Source organism: Schistocerca americana, chromosome 4, assembly GCF_021461395.2.
Source record: "Schistocerca americana isolate TAMUIC-IGC-003095 chromosome 4, iqSchAmer2.1, whole genome shotgun sequence".
Taxonomy (NCBI): domain Eukaryota; kingdom Metazoa; phylum Arthropoda; class Insecta; order Orthoptera; family Acrididae; genus Schistocerca; species Schistocerca americana.
In genome coordinates this window covers 252,123,060-252,145,080 of record NC_060122.1, presented here as the reverse complement: position 1 = coordinate 252,145,080, position 22,021 = coordinate 252,123,060, and the positions used below count along the sequence as shown (strand labels likewise).

The following is a 22,021-nucleotide window of genomic DNA, read 5'->3' as shown; positions in this document are numbered from 1 at the left end:
TACATATAGCCTAAGGACCATGAAGATAAGATGTGAGAAATCAGGGGTCATACGGAGGCACAGAGACTCATTTTTCCCACGCTCTGTCTGCGTATGGAACAGGAAAGGAAATGACCAGTTGTGCCGGCGGCGTGGCCGAGCGATTCTAGGCGTTACCACCTGGACCCGCACGACCGCTACGGTCGCAGGTTTGAATCCTCCCTCGGGCATGGATGTGTGTAATGTCCTTAGGTTAGTTAGGTTTAAGTAATACTAAGTTCTAGGGGACTGATGATCTCAGAAGTTAAGTCCCATAGTGCTCAGAGCCATTTGAACCATTTTTTGACCAGTTGTGGTACAAGTTACCCTCCGCCACGCACCGTACGGTGGCTTGCGAGCATGTATGTAGATGTAGATGCAATTCTGTGGCTCCGAAACTGTTCCTCAGTAGCTGTATTTTGCATCTTTCATAGCGTTCGCGTAACTCTACGAACGACTTTGACGGGCTACCAGTTAAAGTTTTGCTGTTTTTGGAGTTTTAATGGTACTTTGCAGTCTGTTACGGCTATTCTTAAGATGGTACAAGGAAATTTGTGTGAAGTAAGCCATCGTTTGTTTATTTGCGACGTTAAGGTAGTTTATGTTAAAATCGTTTCTTCTCTTCGTCAGGGAAGGTAGGATTTGATAACACATAATTTAACATATAGTCAAATCTTTTTACAAACAATTTTTCAGAACATCTCTTTGTATAGTCTTAGAGGCATTTTCATGTCATAATTTTGAATTTCGAAGGATCCGGGACAAAAACGAAATGCTTTCGTATTTCATTTGGGCGACAACTTTATTTTTTTTATTTTTTTATAGCCGACAACACAATGGGCAAAATTAAACCTACGTATTCAGCGGCTACTTTTCCTTTCAATTTCCAGCAAAGGAATGATTTTTCTTTCACACTGTATTAACAAATATACAGGAAAACACCCAGAACTTAACGAAGAGACTGATTACTAATAAAAGTAATAAATACACAGATCAAAATAAGTTTTGCATCACCCAGGTTCTGAGAACTCCTAAAGATAGACGTTGACTGTCGATATTGTATCACAGACACAGTCCCTTTGACTGTTGAGAGATGTCACTAAACCCACCCAAAGATGTAAACAACCATGCATGAGCAGTGCCTAATAGACGCAGGCGGTCCGACAGCCGATCAGTTCCGTTCATTCCACCAGGAAGGAGGTACACGGCTCGTATTGTCAATAGTTCAACCATGCCTAGACGGTCAATACCGCGGTTCGATCGCGTCCGCTTTGTTATTTTGTGGCAGGAAGGACTCTCAACAAGAGAAGTGTCCAGCCGTCTCGGAATGAACCAAGGCGTTCGGACATGGAGGAGACACAGAGAGACAGGAACTGTCGATGACATGCCTCGCTCAGGCCGCCCAAGGGCTACTACTGCAGTGATGACCACTACCTACGGATTATGGCTCGGAGGAATCCTGACAGCAACGCTGCCATGTTGAATAGTGTTTTTCGTGCAGCCACAGGACGTCGTGCTACGACTCAAACTGTACGCAACAGGCTGCATGATGCACAACTTCACTCCCGACGTTCATGGCGAAGTCAATCTTTGCAACGACGACACCATGCAGCGCGGTACAGATGGGCCCAACAGCATGCCGAATGGACCGCTCACGATTGGCTCTTCACCAATGAGTGTCGCATATGCCTTCAACCAGACAATCGTCGGATACGTGTTTGGAGGTAACCCGATAAGGCTGAACGCCTTAGACACACTGTCCAGTGAGTGCTGCAAGGTGGAGGTTCCCTGCTGTTTTGGGGTGTCATTATGTGGGCCTGACATACGCCGCTGGTGATCACGGAAGGCGCCGTAACGGCTATACAATACGTGCATGCCATCCTTCGATCGATAGCGCAACCATATCGGCAGCATATTGGTGAGGCATTCGTCTTCATGCACGGAAATTCGCGCCCCCATCGTGCCCATCTTGTGAATGACTTCCTTCTGGACAACGACATCGCTCGACTGGTTTGATGCAGCTCTCCATGCTAATCTATCCTGTGCAAGCTTCTTCATCTCCCAGTACCTACTGCAGCCTACAACGTTCTGAATCTGCTTAGTGTATCCATCTCTTTGTCTCCCTCTACGATTTTTACCCTCCACGCTGCGCTCCAGTACTAAATTAGTGATCCCTTGATGCCTCAAAACATGTCCTACCAACCGATCCTTTCTTCTAGTCAAGTTGTGCCACCAACTCCTCCTCCCCAATTCTATTCAATACCTCATCATTAGTTCTGTGATCTACCCATCTAATCTTCAGCATTCATCTGTAGCACAACATTTCGAAAGCTTCTATTCTCTTCTTGTCTAAACTATTTATCGTCCATGTTTCACTTCCATACATGGCTACACTCCATACAAATACTTTCAGAAACGACTTCCTGGCACTTAAATCAATACTGGATGTTAACAAATTTCTCTTCTTCAGAAACGCTTTCCTTGCCATTGCCAGTCTACATTTTATATCCTCTCTACTTCGACCATCATCAGTTATTTTGCTCCCCAAATAGCAAAACTCCTTTACTACTTTAAGTGTCTCATTTCCTAATCTAATTCCCTCAGCATCACCGGACTTAATTCGACTACATTCCATTATCCTCGTTTTGCTTTTGTTGGTATTCATCTTATACCCTGCTTTCAAGACACTGTCAATTCCGTTTTGATGTGTGTAATATGAAAGAAAGTAATCATAAATAATGGCACATATCCGAATGTTCGGAATACACATTGCTTTTCACCATACTTCAAGTAAAAATACACTTTAATACATTCATAATTGCAGAGCGATTTCAAGCCAGTAGCCAGACGTTCTGGGAGTGAGACGGAAATACAGATTGGCTCTACCGCGTACCTGTGCACAATAACACACTGGCTCAGCAGTGCCCCTTCTGTCAGACTATCGCAGGGGCTTATGCATTCCGGGAAGTATCCGCATTTGAAGAGTGCACTTTTGGGCAGCTTTTAGGTCAAAATATTCGTGTGTGCGCCGTGTTTCTTGACTTTATGGTGGAATTTGACACCGTTCTCCACTGCTATATAGTGAACAAAATACGAGCTTATCGAGTACAGGACCAATTTTTGCGACTGAATTCAAGATTTCCTTGCAGACAGAACTAAACACGTTGCTCTGAACGGAACAAAACTGACAGATGGAAATGTAATTCCCGGAGTACCCGAATGAAGTATCATAGTAAAATTAATGTATTCAGTGTATATAAATCATCTAGCAGAGGGCGTCGGAAGCTGTCTAGGACTGGTCGCAGGTGATGTGGTTTTCTATAACAAAGTAGCAACGCCAGAAGACAGCATCGATTTGCAGTATAGACTGTAAATGATTGGTGAAGTGCAATATTCGGCAGTTGACCCTGATTGTAAGTAAATGTAACATATCACGCATACACAGGAAAAGAAATCCACTACTGCACAACTACACTATTGACGACAAACTGCAGCAAGCAATATATTCCGTAAAAGAACAAAGAGTAACTGTCATCAACGACGTTAACTAGGAAAACTAGATGCCAGACTGAGATTCCTAGGAAGAATCTTACTGAAGCGTTACTCATCCATGTAGGAGCGGCACAAAAAGCGCTTTTACGAAGTATTCTTGACTACTGTTCATCTATATTAAATCCTTTTTCTCCTGATAACGACGTCCTCTTGAGTAGTCCCCGTCCGGAGATACGAAGGGGTGTCTATTTTAACTCTGGAATATTTTACCCAAGAGGACGTCATCTTGCACACATCTTGCGGCACAACTTGACAAGAAGAAGGGACCGGTTGGTAGGACATGTTCTGAGGCATCAAGGGATCACAACTTTAGCATTGGAGGGCAGCGCGGAGGGTAAAAATCGTAGAGGGAGACCAAGAGATGAATACACTAAGCAGATTCAGAAGGATGTAGGTTGCAGTAAGTACTGGGAGATGAAGAAGCTTGCACAGGATAGAGTAGCATGGGGAGCTGCATCAAACCAGTCTCAGGGCTGATGACCACAACAACAACAACAACATATGAAATCCTCACCTGATCGGTCTGGCAGAAAAGATAAATTCAACGAAGAGCGGTACGTTTCATCACGGGATCGTTAACACGGCACCAGAGCGTCAGAGAGATGCTGAAGAAGCTCCAGTGGCGGACGATACAAGAGAGGCGTTGCGTATCACGGATAGAATTTCTATCGAAATTTGAAAAGAGTTTTTCCCTGGAATAGTCGGACAAAATATTACTCACTCCTAAATACATCTGGCTAAATGATCACGACGAGATATTCGAGATATTAGAGCTAATACAGAGGCTTAGATGATACTTCCGTCGACATTTTATTTTCCTGTAACGATAATTGCTCAAAATTCGTTTTTATCATCGCATCCAAACAAAGATATAAAGCCGCAAGCGGGTCTAGAACGGGTGCATTTCGTATGCTGAAGTGTCAATGTTTAAAACGGCCACGTCAAATAATTCGCTACTCCCGGATACAGTAATCCACCATACTTCATCGTATCTTTATGGTTCCATTTTATATTTAAATTTACTTGTGTGATATTAGGTATTTTAATTTAATGTGAGCACACAAATAACAACAAAGATGAACATAACTATCTGGGAGGACGACATTAATTTGCTGAAGCTATACAGTATCACTGTGGTATTCTGTACATTCACAACACAAAATCAGTCATCTTGTCCAATCCAAATTGTCGTAATTATATTTCGAACAAGAAATGAGCTGTGAATGATGTATTTTACCGGCAATAACACTATACATTTAGGCAAGGGACAGTAAAAAAATTTGCCCCTTCCTTGTACGTTTAGTTGTAGTGAACATGGATTTCCAAATACATTTCTCTATCGATTTGTTTCATCAGTTTCCTTAACTCCATTCGCGAACCAGATTTCCTTTCAAATGTATAATCTTCCAGCTCCACATGGTTTCGTCTATACTTCGTAATTATAATTGTACATGAAACAGATAAAAAATTTTGTAACTTTCAATTACTGTACAATTCGTACGCATAATAGTAAGTAGTGACGGTCCTGAAAATGGTAACCAGGGTAATACCGCCACCATTTTACCGTTGTTGATTTTAAATTAATTTTCAACTGTTGTTGTAGTGGTCTTCCGTCCAGAGACTGGTTTGATGCCCTCTCCATGCTACTCTATCCTGTGCAAACTTCTTCATCTCCCATTACCTACTGCTGCCTACGTCCTTCTGAATCTGCTTAGTGTATTCATCTCTTGGTTTCCCTCTACGATTTTTAACCTCCGCGCTGCCCTTCAATACAGAACTTGTGATCCCTTGATGAATCAGATCATGTCCTACCAACCGATCCCTTCTTCTAGTTAAGTTGTATCACAAATTTCTCTTCACCCCAGTTCTATTCAATACCTCCTCATTAGTTATGTGATCTACCAATCTAATGCTTCTGTAGCACCACATTTCGAAAGCTTCTATTCTCTTCTTGTTCAAACTACTTATCATCCATGTTTCACTTCCATACATTGCTACACTCCATACAAATACTTTCAGAAACGACTTCCTGACACTTAAATCTGTACTCGGTCTTAACAAATTTCTCTTCTTCGGAAACGCTTTCCTTGCCATTGCCAGTCTACATTTTATATCCTCTCTACTTCTACCATCATCCGTTATTTTTCTCCCCAAATAGCAAAATTCCTTTACTTCTTAAAGTGTCTCATTTCCCAGTCTAATTCCCTCAGCATCACCCTACTTACTTCGACTACATTCCATTATCCTCGTTCAGCTTTTGTTGATGTTCATCTTATATCCTCCTTTCAAGACACTGCCCATTCCGTTCAACTATTCTTCCAAGTTCTTTGCTGTCTCTGACAGAATTACAATGTCATCGATGAAACTCAAAGTTTTTATTTCTTCTCCATGGATTTTAATACCAACTCCGAATTTTTCATTAGTTTCCTTTACTGCTTGCTCGGTATACAGATTGAATAACATCGGGGATGGGCTACAACACTGTCTCACTCCATTCCCAACCACTGCATCCCTTTCATGTCCCTCGACTCTTATAACTGCCATCTGGTTTCTGTACAAATTGCAAATAGCCTGTCGCTCCCTGTGTTTTACCCCTGCCACCTTCAGAATTTGAAAGAAAGTATTCCAGTCAAGATTGTCAAAAGCTTTCTATAAGTCTACAATCTTCAAGTAATAGTGTGAAATGTTAACCAAGGAAGGTGTATCTCAATGACAACAGCAAGAAAATGATGGAAACATATAGAGACACAGGATTCAGAAATGATGTATTGTGTACGATATTGCAGTGCCTGTGTGACTGTGAATTACGATGCAAAGTTCCTTTTGATTTGCTTACATGTCCAAATGTGCTTTGCACGTTGTCGTCATTCCATTTTACAACTGATGGTTGTTCATATTCGCAAGTGCGGATATATTTACTGTATGATGTATCTTGTAAAATGCTTTCCCTTGATGCCTCACTGATTTCGCCGCATGGAACGCTTTTCTCACTACGCAGATATGTACTCCAGCGCCAGAAGTCGTCGTTCCTTAACAGAGGAAAGTCCACTGGACCTGACGGGATACCAATTCGATTCTACACAGAGTACGCCAAAGAATTTGCCCCCCTTCTAACAGCCGTGTACCGCAATTTTATAGAGGAACGGAAGGCTCCAAATGATTGGAAAAGGGCACAGGTAGTTCCAGTTTTCAAGAAGGGTCGTCGAGCAAATGCAAATAGGCCTATATCTCTGACATCGAACTGTTGTAGAATTTTAGAACTTGTTTTTTGCTCGCGTATCATGTCATTTCTGGAAATCCAGAATCTACTCTGTAGGAATCAACATGGATTCCGGAAACAGCGATCGTGTGAGACCAACTCGCTTTATTTGTTCATGAGACCCAGAAAATATTAGACACAGGCTCCCAGGTAGATGCCATTTTCCTTGACTTCCGGAAGGTGTTCGATACAGTTCCGCACTGTCGCCTGATAAACAAAGTAAGAGCCTACGGAATATCAGACCAGCTATGTGGCTGGATTGAAGAGTTTTTAGCAATAAGATCAGAGCATGTTGTTCTTAATGGAGCGACGTCTACAGACGTTAAAGTAACCTCTGGCGTGCCACAGGGGAGTGTTATGTGACCATTGCTTTTCACAATATATATATAAATGACCTAGTAGATAGTGTCGGAAGTTCTATGCGGCTTTTCGAGGATGATGGTGTAGTATACAGAGACGGTGCAGCATAAGAAAATTGCAGCGAAATGCAGGAAGATCTGCAGCGGATAGGCACTTGGTGCAGGGAGTGGCAACTGACCTTTAACACAGACAAATGTAATGTATTGAGAATACATAAAAAGAAGGATCTTTTATTGTGTGATCATATGATAGCAGAACAAACACTGGTAGCAGTTACTTCTGTAAAATATCTGGGAGTATGCCTACGGAACGATTTGAGTTGGAATGATCATATAAAATTAATTGTTGGTAAGTCGGGTGCCAGGTTGAGATTCATTGGGAGAGTCCTTAGAAAATATAGTCCATCAACAAAGTCGGTGGCTTACAAAACACTCGTTCGACCTATACTTGAGTATTGCTCATCGGTGTGGGATCCATACCAGGTCGGGTTGACGGAAGACATGGAGAAGATCCAAAGAAGAGCGGCGCGTGTCGTCACAGGGTTATTTGGTAAACGTGATAGCGTTACGAAGATGTTTAGCAAACTCAAGTGGCAGACTCTGCAAGAGAGGCGCTCTGCATCGCGATTTAGCCTGCTGTCCAGGTTTCGAGAGGGTGCGGTTCTGGATGAGGTATCGAATATATTGCTTCCCCGTACTTATACCTCAGAGGAGATCACGAATGTAAAATTAGAGAGATTCGAGGGCGTTCGGAGGCTTTCTGGCAGTCGTTCTTCCCGCGAACCATACGTGACTGGAACAGGAAAGGGAGATAATGACAATGGCAGGTAAAATGTCCTCCGCCACGCACCGTTGGGTGGCTTTCAGAGTATAAATGTAGATGTAGATGAAACTGTGATTATGTTAGTTTTAGTGACAGGAAATGACTTACATAGTATTAATAAAACTGATTAAGACTTTGTTAATGACACAGATTGCAGGCTAGACGTACAAATGTTGAAATACATAAATGGTACCGTGCTTACTGCGCGCGATTATCGTGTCAACAAACCGACAGTTTTTAAGGTATTTAAATAGTTTGAATTTTTATAAAAGATTTAACCGTTTATAGATAATGGGAGCGAGAATCTTAGTACCAAATAAGGACATATTTATGGTAATACTGATGATTATTTCACACTAAAACATATAACAATTGTCGTACATGACAATTCTAGTTCGGTGGCTCAAACAAGAAGAAAGAAGAAGACGACTATGGTACTTCTCATTATATAACCATAAGAGAATGAAAATTAAAAAAGATGAACATTACATTCTGTGAGATTTTTATTGCTTTGCTGATCTCAGTAGAATTAAAAGGATTCGTTTCAGTGGCAAAGGAGAATTAGTAAGAGGAATGAAAAATTTCTACCTCACAAGCAGAATTTGCGAGACGCCATATTGTATACGACATTTTCAGTTGACGACCGTATCTGCTGAGATTTTCTTTTTGTAACTTACAACCTCTGACTAAATGCTGTTTCTAGGCACCAGTATACAGGGGTTCTGTCGAAAACACGGAGTTACTGTTACAATTTGTTTTAATAAAATGAGGGGAAACATGTATTGGTGGTTAAAGAACTTTCGTGTTTAGTTCTTTTCGTGTTTTAACTTGTGTGTTATGAATAAATGCCTTTTAAAGCCAATAGCACACTGAAGATTCAACAAAAAGCATCGTTCATGGTAGGATTTGTTGTAATGTAATTACATTTTGCCTAACATGACATCGTGAATATTTTTATGAAGCGGATGATGGCCGGACGACTGGAACTGGTTGTGTAAAAGGAGTATTATACCAGCAGTTCAAGGCACTAATGTGACATTTTTCAAATACATAAGAACTGCGGGGCGTAAATTCCTTTTTCTAATGTGGTTACTAGTTATTAACGTCTTCTGCTTGCGTTGTGTAACCATCATTTCTGTTTTCAAGATTTACTCCACGATGAGCACCAACTACAACTTCCAGCCTGCCACTCCAAAGGAGATTGCATTCATCAGGAAGCACCTAGGCTTCACTGAAGAGGACATTGAGTTCGCAGTGAAGAAGTTACGTGAGTGGCTCGAGATGCAACCCCACCTACCGAATAACATAGGTGAGTACCATTCCTATAGTGCGCTCGTACCGTGCTAACAATTAGTAAAGCTGTTCTGCTGCACAGTGCGACAGTTTCAAAATAGAAATTGTATGCTCACCGAAAAAAATGTTAGTAACTTTCTAGCTACATGACGGCAACTGCGTGTAACATTGGTTCTAACCTTAATAATAATCTGAGATCGGTGAGGAAGAGGCTCCTGAACTGTGCCAGATGCTGATCCAGATTCAGCCAATTCCAGCTGAAGCAACATGGAACATGCCGCAACAAAGCTCGCTCATTTTTTGTGAGTGAGTCCTGGCCATATGCAGTAATATCATAAATCGCTCACAAGGAAGTAAAAAGCGTGTGTAATCGAGATGACGTTCATTTCAGTACCTCTACCAAAAGTGATACTCTTTGGCGATCGTAAAATCTGATAACCTTCGTATGTACTGAAATTTAACACCCCTTTCCCGAGTAAAACTGTGTGCTGGCTGGAACTCGAACCTGGGACTTTTGCCTCATTCTGTCTCGCAAAATTATCCATTCGTACTGTAATTCCCTCCCCTACTTCCGTCAATAACGTTAGCCATTGCTTACTTTGATACTCATAACCTTTGAATCTTTCATCTTATTCCAGTCCCGTCTTTATTTCCTACATTTCTGAAATTTCTTCCTCTTTCATCTGCAGTAGATAACCGGTAAATTGTGGCCAGAGGGTATGTCTTTTCATAAGAATTTTATGTAGTTCAAAATATGGTTTCTGCATCTGTGAGTTGCTGTTTCATAATACAGTGTCCAAATAAATGATGCATACTGCCTAAACATTAATACTAAACGTTGAGATCTAGAAATACAGGCTGTTATCAGTACATTGGTTTGTTTGTATTGTAATTCTAGATAAAACAGGCTCTGTTTTTACCGAAAGGCGGTAATCTGTATAGGCAGTCTATGGCAAACGTGTCGAGTGTGAGCATTGCAGCACTTCAGAACAATAACGTATGATCAGAGGTTCCATTTAGTCACTATAATGGAGCATAGAATGAGACGGGTTGACATCGAACCGCATGTTGCTAAGTGTCAGAGTGATGACTTTAGAATCTGGTACAAGTTCCTAGCGACAGAATCAGTTATGGATCTTCACCGAAGTGGCGACGGCGGAAATTCAGCAGGTATTCAGAACACATATTTGCATACAATAGCTATGCTACATGTCTGTGGTGGCAGTTACAAACACTACAGAAGAACAGGCGTCAACAAAAATGAGAGGAAATCGTTTCCATGAGCTGGGATTACTTGCCAGAGAACCTGTCAAGGCTCCTCCTGTAAATCGGGCTCGAAAGATGCCTCGTGTCGCATGGGAACGAAACGACTCTTTGTAGACTAGGCAGCAAAGGGAAGCAACGCGCTTTTCTAATGACACCCATATCTGTCCACTGTAACCATACTGATATTCATGTCTGGGGACGACGAGAAAATGTTTACACCCTTACTGTATTAAAATGGTTCAAATGGCTCTGAGCACTATGGGACTTAACTACTGTGGTCATCAGTCCCCTAGAACTTAGAACTACTGAAACCTAACTAACCTAAGGACATCACAGACATCCATGCCCGAGGCAGGATTCGAACCTGCGACCGTAGCAGTCGCGCGGTTCCGGACTGCGCGCCTAGAACCGCTAGACCACCGCGGCCGGCTACTGTATTAAAACAGTAATATCAGAAATTCAGTCCGCCTTGACGCAAAACACCTTGTTATTCGTTTATTTCTTTATTCTCCCAATCTAGTTTCGGCCACAAATATCACCATCATCAGTGGGGTTTTTTAAATCTAAAACATGCAGAAAATAGCGTGGTTACACAAACACAGTAGCAAATTATTACATTTTTTTTACTATTCGTTTACTATGGGCACTTTCATATTACCTTATTTATTGTATGTTACAGCAAGTTGTAAGCAATTAATGTCGCTGTCTGCGACATATTGTCTGTGCCTTTTTTTCTGTTACCGCTTTTTACTTAGCGAACGTCATGTCATCTGCAACCATGTGAGCGGCTTTTAGTAAACAAATACTAAGAAATGAACTTCTTATGCCAGCAATATATACTTGGGTTTGTGGTAGTGTTGTGGAAACCAGTTGTTTATTGTGTACTGAGCTGTTACTTAGCTATTCGTGTACACACGTTCGTTGGATGGTATGTAGCTGCTTTGTACACAGAAAACAGAACTTTCACACACTGTTTGTGATGCAGAATATTACGCCATCTTGTAGTTGGCGTGTGTCGTGATAGGTTTATCGCATGTGGCGAGAAAGGCTATGAAAACTGTAGCGCGAATTACGACGACTTCTGTTCATTGTTTATGTCTCTGTGTGTGATGGGGAAGTGGTTCTTTTGCGTATGTGTGCTTTCTGTTCTGTGTCCTTGGTCAGTTCTCTCAGAGCTGTAACGAGTGTATTGTTGCAAAGTGTAGTGTTTTCGTTTATTACATTTTTCCCTTCGACTATAGGTTTTTGTATGTAGTAATTTTCCTCTTTTGTTAGTTGTCGGTATAGACTGTTGCTGTTTCTCAGAGTGTGTAGACCGTTTTCGATATTAGTGGGGTTATGGTTTTTGTTCATTCGATGTTCTGCGAAAGTTGAATGTGTGCTGTCACTCTTCAGAGCTCTTATGTGCTCTGTGTACCTCGTTCGGAAGTTTGTGCATGTTTGTCCTATGTATTGGGCCTGACAGGAGTTGCAAGTGAGTTGATATATTCCAGCGTTACTGAATTTGTCTCAGGTTTTTCTGAGTGGTATTAGTATTTTCTGAATGTATTGTTTGTTCTGAATGTTACTGGTATCCGTTGCTTTTTCAAGATGTTTCCTATTATCTGTGATATTTTGTTATTGTATGTTATTGTCTACCATACCTCTTTTTTCTCTAATGTGGTGTCGTCTGCTGTGTTGTCTGTGTGTACTGCATGTTTCCGTTTTACCTTGTTGTTGAGCATGTTTATGATGTATGTTTTGTAGTCGTTTTCAAGAGCAATTTGTTTGATGGTATTTAGTTCGTGTGTGTAGTTTTCTGGCTTAAGAGGTGTTTATCCTGCGGAGCATGTGTGTGAAACTGGCATATTTATGTCCTGTCGGGTGGTTGAATGAGCTGTGGATAACAATGCTTGTGGATGTGGGTTTTCTGTAGATGGAGAATTCATGTTGGTGGTTGTTTCTTATGATTGTAAGGTCCAAGATATTTAGTTTCTTGTTGTTTTCTATTTCCATTGTGAAGTGGATTTGTGGGTGTACTGTGTTGATGTTACTGTGTAGCTCTTCTATCCTGTTATGTGTTTCATCTACAAGACTGATTGTGTCACCCACATATCGGTAGCAGTAGATCACATTGTACCCTCCTTGTTTTACAATGTTATTGAATATTGTGTCCTCTATATGGTCCAAGAAAATGTTGGCTAAGGTTCCACTGGTGGGGAACCCCCTCTTGTCGCAAGTAGAAGTTGTTGTTGAAAGTGAAGTAGTTTTTTCTGTGATTAGCCTAAGAATGGATGAGATTTCAATTATTTGTTCACCTGGGAATTTCTTGCATTTTAGCTGTTGTTCTACTATGTTTATAGTTTCTTCTGTGGGTATGTTTGTGTACATGGATGTTATGTCAAAAGATAACAGTCTTGCTGTTGGGGGGATGCTGACACTGCTAATTTTCTCTATTATGTCTACTGTGTTTTTGAGGCATCTGTTGTTTGTGTATGTGTATCTTTTCTGTACGAATTCGCGCAGCATTTTTCATAGCCTTTCTCGTCACATGCGATGCACCTCTCGCGACGCACGCCAACAGCAAGATGGCGTAATATTCCGAATCACAAACAAAGTGTGAAAGTTTTGTTTTTCTGTGTATAAAAGGAGCTACATACCATCCAACGAACGTGTGTACACGAATAGCTAAGTAACAGCTCAGTACGCACCAAATAACTGGTTTCCACAACACTACCACAAACCCAAGTATATCTTGCAGACATATGAAGTTCAACTTTTAGTATTTGTTTACTAACAAACACTCACATGGTTGCAGATGACACGATGTTCGCTAAGTAAAAAACGGCAACAGAAAAAAACCCACAGAAAATATGTCGCAGAGAGCGACAATAATTGCTTAAAACATGCTGTAACATACAATAAGTAAAGTAGTATGAAAGTATCCATAGTAAACTATACTTCAAAAAACGAATAGTAAAAAAATATAATGATGTGCTACTGTGTTTGTGTAGCCATGCTATTTTCTGCGTGTTTTAGATTAACCCCTTGCGGCAATACATGAGAAGATGACTGGTGTGATTTGTTCGGACTACATCCTGCAGGCATTGTGGCTCCATTTAGTAAACGTATTGGAGCGGGATTCACGCTGATGGACGATAGTGCACGCCGCCATCGGCAAAATCTGTGAACACGTTCCTAGTGGAACATAGTCAGTCAGTCGGATGGATGGCCTACATGTTTCCCGCATTGGGCGTCCGCGTCGAGAAATGAGCGGTCAGTACCGCGGAATGCCATGCAAAAGGGCCCCGGTTAGATTCCCGGCTGCCTCGGATATTTTCTCCGCTTAGGAATTGGGTATTGTGTTGTCTTCATCATTATCTCATCCCCGTCGACACGCAAGTCGCCGAAGTGGCGCCAACTAAAATGACTTGCATGAGACGATCTATCTACTCGACGGGAGGCTCGAACCACATGACATTTCATTTCTTTTTTCATCAAACGGCGGTGCTAAAGTTAGCGATCGGCAAACATCTTGTCCCACTGTTGTCCCACCAGAGACCTTACAGGGTATTACGGAGGCCGCTGTGCAAGAACGGGGAAATATCCGATATTGTTATTTTGGCAATTTGGTAAGGAACGTGCCTAATTCCATTCGAAGTGTCTCCAGTTACGAGGGCCGGTTGGTTGATAAGCAATGTTTCATGCAACTGTAGTGTTTGAAGCGGAACTTTTTGCAAGATCCATTTTCTTTTTTCGTTCTGCAACGGGACAAAACTATAGGAGAACTTGGAGCAGAAGTTGAAGCCCAGAAATGCAACGAGGCTGCGACCAGATAGCAGGTGCTGGTCACTGAAGTGCGTGATGAGCTTCCGTGTCGTCGCAGCACGAGCGCTGAAATCAGGCCACAAGAAACGACTCTCTGTGGACTAGGCAGCAGTGGGACACAACGCTCTTTCCTGATTAGTCCCGTACCAGTCCATGCCGTCGTCCCTCCTTGACCAGCACCCCTCGGCAGCAGCAGGACTTCTGTGACACCGTCCCAGGTGTCAGAACCACACCCAGACGCCAGCCATCGAGAAGGCATTCCGGCTCGACTCACTTCCTTGTCGTCGACGACATCGCGAAAGCCCGGTATTTGCCCCGTTCCAGATGGTTCGCAGTGGCACCGAACGCAGCCCTTCCGCGAATTCAGCGCCGAGAACCAGCATTGGAGCGCCAGCCCAGGGGAATACGTAAGGCCCTGCACGGCGCCTGCTGTGTGTTAGCTGGGGAATCGTCGCTATGAATTCTGTCGCCACCGGACCGCGAAGGAGGGACCTCTGCCCGTTAGCCCAGGCCGAGCAGGCAACACCTCACCCCTGCTCCTCACCGTCGGTCCAGACTTCGACTGCCGGCAGCGTCATCGACATGCCACTGAAACGACGCGGTCTTCCGCATTAGAGATAACGTGGTGACGTCCGCAACCGCAGCGCGGCTCTACCCTGCCGTCTCAATTCTCAAAAAAAAAGAAAAGTTCAAATGTGCGTGAAATCTTATTGGACTTAACTGCTAAGGTGATCAGTCCCTAAGCTTACACACTACTTAACCTAAATCGTCCTAAGGACAAACACACACACCAATGCCCGAGGGAGGACTCGAACCTTCGCCGGGACCAGCCGCACAGTCCATGACTGGAGCCCCCACCTCCACCGATCGGCTAATCCCACGCGGCGTCTCAGTTTTCATCGCATACCGGAGCCACCAGTGCAGCTCTGTGTCCCGGGCGGGGGGTGCACGCCGCCTGAGATACGTACACCTGCAGCTACGACGCTGATATATTACGAGGGAGGGCAATCAGAAGAATGTCTGAACTATATGAATTAGTCAAGAACTAAAAAAGATTCGTGGAGTCTAATTGAAAGCAGTTTGTTTACTGCCATACGCGTTTCGCTTCTTTTAGTTGTGAAGCATCTTCAGCGGCCTGTAATACAGGTTTTCTTTTATACATATAACAAACGTATTATGTGGTAGTTACAATATGTTGGTATGTTACTGAAACGTCAATTAGGGTGGTTAACAAACAACAAATCAAGTACACTAGTTATTCCAAAAACGTTATAGTGGAAGTAGGGGCCAGGAGGTGTTGGTGAAATAACGCACACTGCTAAGGTTATCTTTTTATTTTAAAAGGTTTTTTCAATAATAACTTTTTAGCTCTGGCCTATAAAAAAACAAAATTGAAAAACAATTTCGAATAGCTGACAAATTTTCTTTATGAAAAGGGGATTGCCAGGTATGACGTTAACAACTTCCCAATAGTAAGATTTTAACTTGTTATATCTATAAGAGAACAATTTCTTTAAAAAAATAAAACTTTTAAGTAGCAAGTCCGTACTAAAGCTAAGATAGTAGTCTCTCGCCAATTAAATAACTTATATTACACATGTCAGTTGTTACAAGATGAATATGAATATGCCAGGACACATACCTTCACATTAAAGGTAGTTCCCAAAAAATTTTCCTTAGGTCGTTGAGGGACTGACACGTGTAAAGAGGCCCAAATCACAATAGGCGGAATAGTTATTGGTGGTCCACAAGGCCACAGCAGATCTGCCCCAAAACTTCCATTACAAGCCATCACCACCCCGAGTTACCCAAAACCAGAAGATGTAGTAAGGGCGGTGCCTGCACAGACTCCGAACCATAGAGACACGCGACACCGACCCTAAATCACCCAATCGAGGTGTGAATGAAACGGCCCGACCAAGAAGCAATTACCACATTCCCGCGGACAGTCAAACGAAAACTGTGGTGGGAAGACCCCAACACGACCACTGGTGAAGAATCTCATACTCTGTACTAGAAAAACCCCTATATAACTCTGTCACATAAGAACAGCACTCAACTTCTCACACTCCACCATAGCGCCAGGAACACGTTGCACTTCCAAATGCTCGTCAGAGCCAACCGCTGCTAGTGGTTTCAACGGCCGACAAGAAGACATACGGTCCCACCCACTGCTCTCTTGCACCAAGGCTTCTAAGCTTCATAAGCCACGTACATGCGGGATACCAATTCGATTCTACACAGAGTACGCGAAAGAACTTGCCCCCCTTCTAACAGCGGTGTACCGCAAGTCTCTAGAGGAACGGAAGGTTCCATATGATTGGAAAAGAGCACAGGTAGTCCCAGTCTTCAAGAAGGGTCGTGAGCAGATGCGCAAAACTATAGACCTAAATCTCTGACGTCGATCTGTTGTAGAATTTTAGAACTTGTTTTTTGCTCGAGTATCATGTCGTTTTTGGAAACCCAGAATATACTCTGTAGGAATCAAGATGAATTCCGGAAACAGCTATCGTGTGAGACCCAACTCGCTTTATTTGTTCATGAGACCCAGAAAAATTTAGATACAGGCTCCCAGGTAGATGCTATGTTTCTTGACTTCCGGAAGGCGTTCGATACAGTTCCGCAGTGTCGCCTGATAAACAAAGTAAGAGCCTACGGAATATCAGACCAGCTGTGTGGCTGGATTGAAAAGTTTTTAACAAACAGAACACAGCATGTTGTTATCAATGGAGAGACGTCTACAGACGTGAAAGTAACCTCTGGCGTGCCACAGGGGAGTGTTATGGGACCATTGCTTTTCACAATATACATAAATGACCTAGTAGATAGTGTCGGAAGTTCCATGCGGCTTTTCGAGGATGATGCTGTAGTATACAGAGAAGTTGCAGCATTAGAAAATTGTAGCGAAATGCAGGAAGATCTGCAGCGGATAGGCACATGGTGCATGGAGTGGCAACTGACCCTCAATATAGACAAATGTAATGTATTGCGAATACATAGAAAGGAGGATCCTTTATTGTACGATTATGTGATAGCGGAACAAACACTGGTAGCCGTTACTTCTGTAAAATATCTGGGAGTATGGGTGCGGAACGATTTGAAGTGGAATGATCATATAAAATTAATTGTTGGTAAGCCGGGTACCAGGTTGAGATTCATTGGGAGAGTCCTTAGAAAATGTAGTCCTTCAACAAAGGAGGTGGCTTACGAAACACTCGTTCGACCTATACTTGAGTATTGCTCATCAGTGTGGGATCCGTACCAGATCGGGTTGACGGAGGAGATAGGAAGATCCAAAGAAGAGCGGCGCGTTTCGTCGCAGGGTTATTTGGTAAGCGTGATAGCGTTACGGAGATGTTTAACATACTCAAGTGGCAGACTCTGCAAGAGAGGCGCTCTTAATCGCGGTGTAGCTTGCTCGCCAGGTTTCGAGAGGTTGCGTTTCTGGATGAGGTATCGAATATATTGCTTCCCCCTACTTATACCTCCTGAGTAGATCACGAATGTAAAATTAGAGAGATTAGAGCGCGCACGGAGGCTTTCAGACAGTCGTTCTTCCCGCGAACCATACGCGACTGGAACAGGAAATGGAGATAATGACAGTGGCACGTAAAGTGCCCTCCGCCACACACCGTTGGGTGGCTTGCGGAGTATAAATGTAGATGTAGATGTAGATGTAGATGTAAGGCAGACTTAGTCCCTGACAGCCAAGAGGTCGGACAAAGCACGTGGCGAGCAGTTGACGTCCCCCAACAACAGGGCCCCGCTCGCGCCACCACCCTTCTCGGTCACTGTCCAGTACGTACTCCTCGATCGTAACGCGACCGTGCACTTGCTCCACCTCCCGCCAGAGGGCGATAGCGATCCAAATAGCGCGCCAAACCGAAAGCGCCACCGCAAACACTAGACGCGAAGCGATAGCACTCCGCCTGGCGCGCTTTTCGAAGAGCCGGACACAACTTCGGCTCAGTAACATTTTGTCGTGTTTTGCTTTTGTTTTCTAAGATAAAATCAACTTTTGAAGTGGTGCAGTGTGGTGCTGGAGACGCATTCGTTAGTTTCCATGCTATAGTTGGCCGATTTCCGGCGTTCTTTCATCCACATTTGATTCAAAAAATCGCATATGTCACTTGCACTTTCCGTTTTGTGATCAACATTTGTGTGATCTCGATGTGTACTGTTGCCAAACGTCGTTGTGTGTTTATCTGCCGTCTTTTTGTTTCTGTTTTGTGAGTGGTTTAATTTTTCTTTTTTCTTTTAGTAAAATAATTAAACAACACACAACACCAACAAAAGACGGTAAATAAGTACACAACGACGTTGGCAACAGTACACACCAAAAATACACATTCGTTCATCACAAAATGAAACGTGCAGGTGATATATGCGCTGTGTTGAGCCAAATGTGGGTAAAAGAACGTCGGACATCGGCCAACTGGAGCATGGAAACAAACGAATTCATCTCCAGGACCACACGCATCGTAACAGCGAACGGTAATTTCGCATCACGAAATTTGCGCTACAAAAGTTGATTGTAACCAAAAAAACAAGAAGATAACACAACAAAATGTAACAGAGCAAGATGTTCTAACTATCACATAATACTTTTATTATATGTATAAAATAAAGCATGTATTACGGGCCCCTGAAGATGCTTCACAAATAAAAGAAGGGAAACGCGTATGGTAATAAACAAACTGCCTTCAATTAGTTGCATAGACGGAACATACCTCCATGAATTTTAAAGCACTAAATTAAAGACAGGAAACAGACAAAATGACGAACTAATAAAGATTTGTGACTCTTCAAGCTTTCCCAGCGGATAGGTTGGTTCGTTTGTGGGATTAAAGGGAACAGACTGCTACGGTCATCGGTCCCTTTTTCCAAATACTAAAAACACCCTCAGAGAATAAAAAAACGTTCAACAGACTAGATCACAGACGACACAGAACAAGAGAAACTTAGACAAAGACCAGAAAAAAGGAATTGAAATCACACAGAGTGTGATGGTGGTTGGCCGACCATAGAGAAAAAAAAGGAAAAGCCAACCACCGAGATACATATTAAAAACTCAGGCTAAAACTGTAGGCCAGAAGCTGGACTCAATACTTAAGAAAAATAGACACTTAGAGCAAATGATAAAAACCCCTGACCGAATAAAACGCAAAACTAAGCCTGTCATGGCAGTGTCATCATGTAAAAGGGTAGGGAGCGTATCAGGCAGTGCAAAGGTCTGCCTGACCACAGGTAAAAGGGGGCAGGCGAACAAAATGTGGGCCACTGTCAAAGTCGCCCCACAGCGACAGAGAGGAGAGTCCTCCCAGCGCAGTAAGTAACTGTGCGTCAGCCGGGAGTGGCCAATGCGGAGCCGACAAACGACAACTGAGTCTCTGCGATTGGCTCACATGGATGACCGCCACTCAGTCGTCGTCTCCTTGAAGGCACGGAGTTTATTGGACGTGGTTAAATCGCGCCACTCAGCGTCTCAAAGCGCAAAAACTTTTCGGCGGAGGACTGCTCACAAATCAGTCTCCGGGAGGCCAATGTCCAGAGATGGTTTACTGGTGGCCGCTTTCGCCAGGTGGTCGACGTGTTCATTGCCGGGTATCCCAATATGGCCTGGGGTCCAAACAATGACCATAGAGCGCCTGCAACGGGCAAGAGTATGCAAGGACTCCTGGATAGCCATCACCAGACGAGAACGAGGGAAACACTGGTCGATAGTCCGTAAACCGCTCAGGGAATCGCTACAGATAACGAAGGACTCACCTGAGCAGGAGCGGATATACTCGAGGGCAAGAAAGATGGCGACCAGCTCAGCGGTGAAAACTCTGCAGCCAGCTGGCAATGAACGTTGTTCATAGTGGTCCCCTAGAGTCACAGCATAACCGACATGACCAGCAACCATCGAGCCGTCAGTGTAAGCAATGCCAGAGCTCTGATACGTTGCGAGGATGGAAAGAAAGCGGCGGCGGAAGGCCTCCGGAGGGAATGAGTCCTTCTGGCCATGTGCCAATCCCAGCCGAAGGCGAGGGCGAAGCACACACCACGGGGGTGCACGCAGAGGTGCCCGGAAAGGAGGCGGAAGAGGTAAAGCCCCAAGCCCGGAGAGAAGCTCTCTGACGCGGACCGCGATCATACATCCAGCCCGGGGCCGACGTTCTGGAAGATGGACGTGCGACTGTGGGAACAGTAGACGATAGTTAGGATGCCCGGGCAAGCTAAAGACATGGACAGCATAAGCGGCCAGCAAACGTTTGCGTCGTAACCGCAGTGGAGGGACATCCGCCTCCACAAGTATGCTGTCCACAGGGCTAGTCCGGAAATCACCATTGGCAGGGCGTATCCCACTGTGGAGGATTGGGTCCAGCACCTGCAACGCAGATGTGGATGCTGAGCCATAAGCCAGGCTCCCATAATCCAGACGGGACTGGATTAACGCCTGGTAGGGCCGTAAGAGGATAGATCGGTCGGCGCCCCAGCAGGTGTGGCTCAAGCATCACAGAGCATTTAGATGCCGCCAACACATCTGTTTAAGCTGCCGAATATGACAATGCTTTCCCGCCATTGCGACGGAAACTCACCCTCCACCCAGAGACGGTTGTAAAGGTCGAGGAGCCGTCTCTGGCAGTCCACTGAAAGGCGTTTCAGCATCTGACAGTGGATGCGATCTGGCCCAGGAGCGGTATCAGGGCAAGCGGCTAAGGCACTGCGAAATTCCCACTAACTGAATGGAACATTGTAGGATTCAGGATGGTGGGTGCGAAACGAAAGATTCTGATGTTCCATCCGCTCTTTAACGGAGCGGAAGGCAAGAGTGTATTCCGTAAAAGCGGAACTCAGAGCATAATGCTCTGCCAAGCGGTTTACAATTACGTCGGAGTCAGTACAAACTGCTCCATTCAGTGAGAGCGCTGGGACGCTGACAGGGGTTCGATAGCCATAGAGGCGTCTAATCTTGGCCCAGACTTGCGATGGAGAGACATGGACGCCAATGGTGGAAACATACCGCTCCCAGCACTCCTGCTTGCGTTGGCGGATAAGGCGGTGGGCCCGCGCACGCAGCCGTTTGAAGGTGATGAGGTGTTCTACGAAGGGATGTCGCTTGTGACGCTGGAGCGCCCGCCGGCGATCTTTAATCGATTCAGCGATCTCAGGCGACCACCAAGGCACAGTCCTTCACCGAAGGGACCCAGAAGAACGGAGAATGGTAGACTCTGCGGCAGTAACGATGACAGTGGTGACTGATTGAACCACCGCATCAGTGGCGGCATTAGAGAGAGGCTCAATAGCGGCAATGGAGGAGAACAAGTCCCAGTCAGCCTTATTCATAGCCCATCTGCTAGGGCGCCCAGAAGAGCGACGGCGTGGCAGTGACATAAAAATCGGAAAGTGGTCACTACCACACAGGTCGTCATGCACACTCCATTGGACAGACGGTAAGAGGTTAGGGCTGCAGATCGAAAGGTCAATGGCTGAGTATGTGCCATGTACCACACTGAAGTGTGTGGAGGCACCATCATTTAAAATCGAAAGATCGAGCTGCGCCAATAAATGCTCAACGATGGCGCCTCGACCTGTTCCCACTGACCCACCCCACAGAGGGTTATGGGCGTTGAAGTCGCCCAGTAACAAGAAAGGTGG

At 44.1% G+C, this 22,021-nt stretch overlaps 1 protein-coding gene across 1 annotated transcript in view; it reads left to right on the top strand.

The window, feature by feature from the left end:
• The window catches only part of LOC124614031 (retinol-binding protein pinta-like), a 181,367-nt gene that overhangs the window by 74,491 nt on the left and 84,855 nt on the right, over positions 1-22,021 (top strand). The window contains exon 2 of the mRNA XM_047142855.1: positions 9,158-9,320. Coding sequence (XP_046998811.1) covers positions 9,170-9,320 — 151 coding nt within the window. The 5' untranslated portion in view covers positions 9,158-9,169. The remainder of the gene's footprint in view (positions 1-9,157; positions 9,321-22,021) is intronic.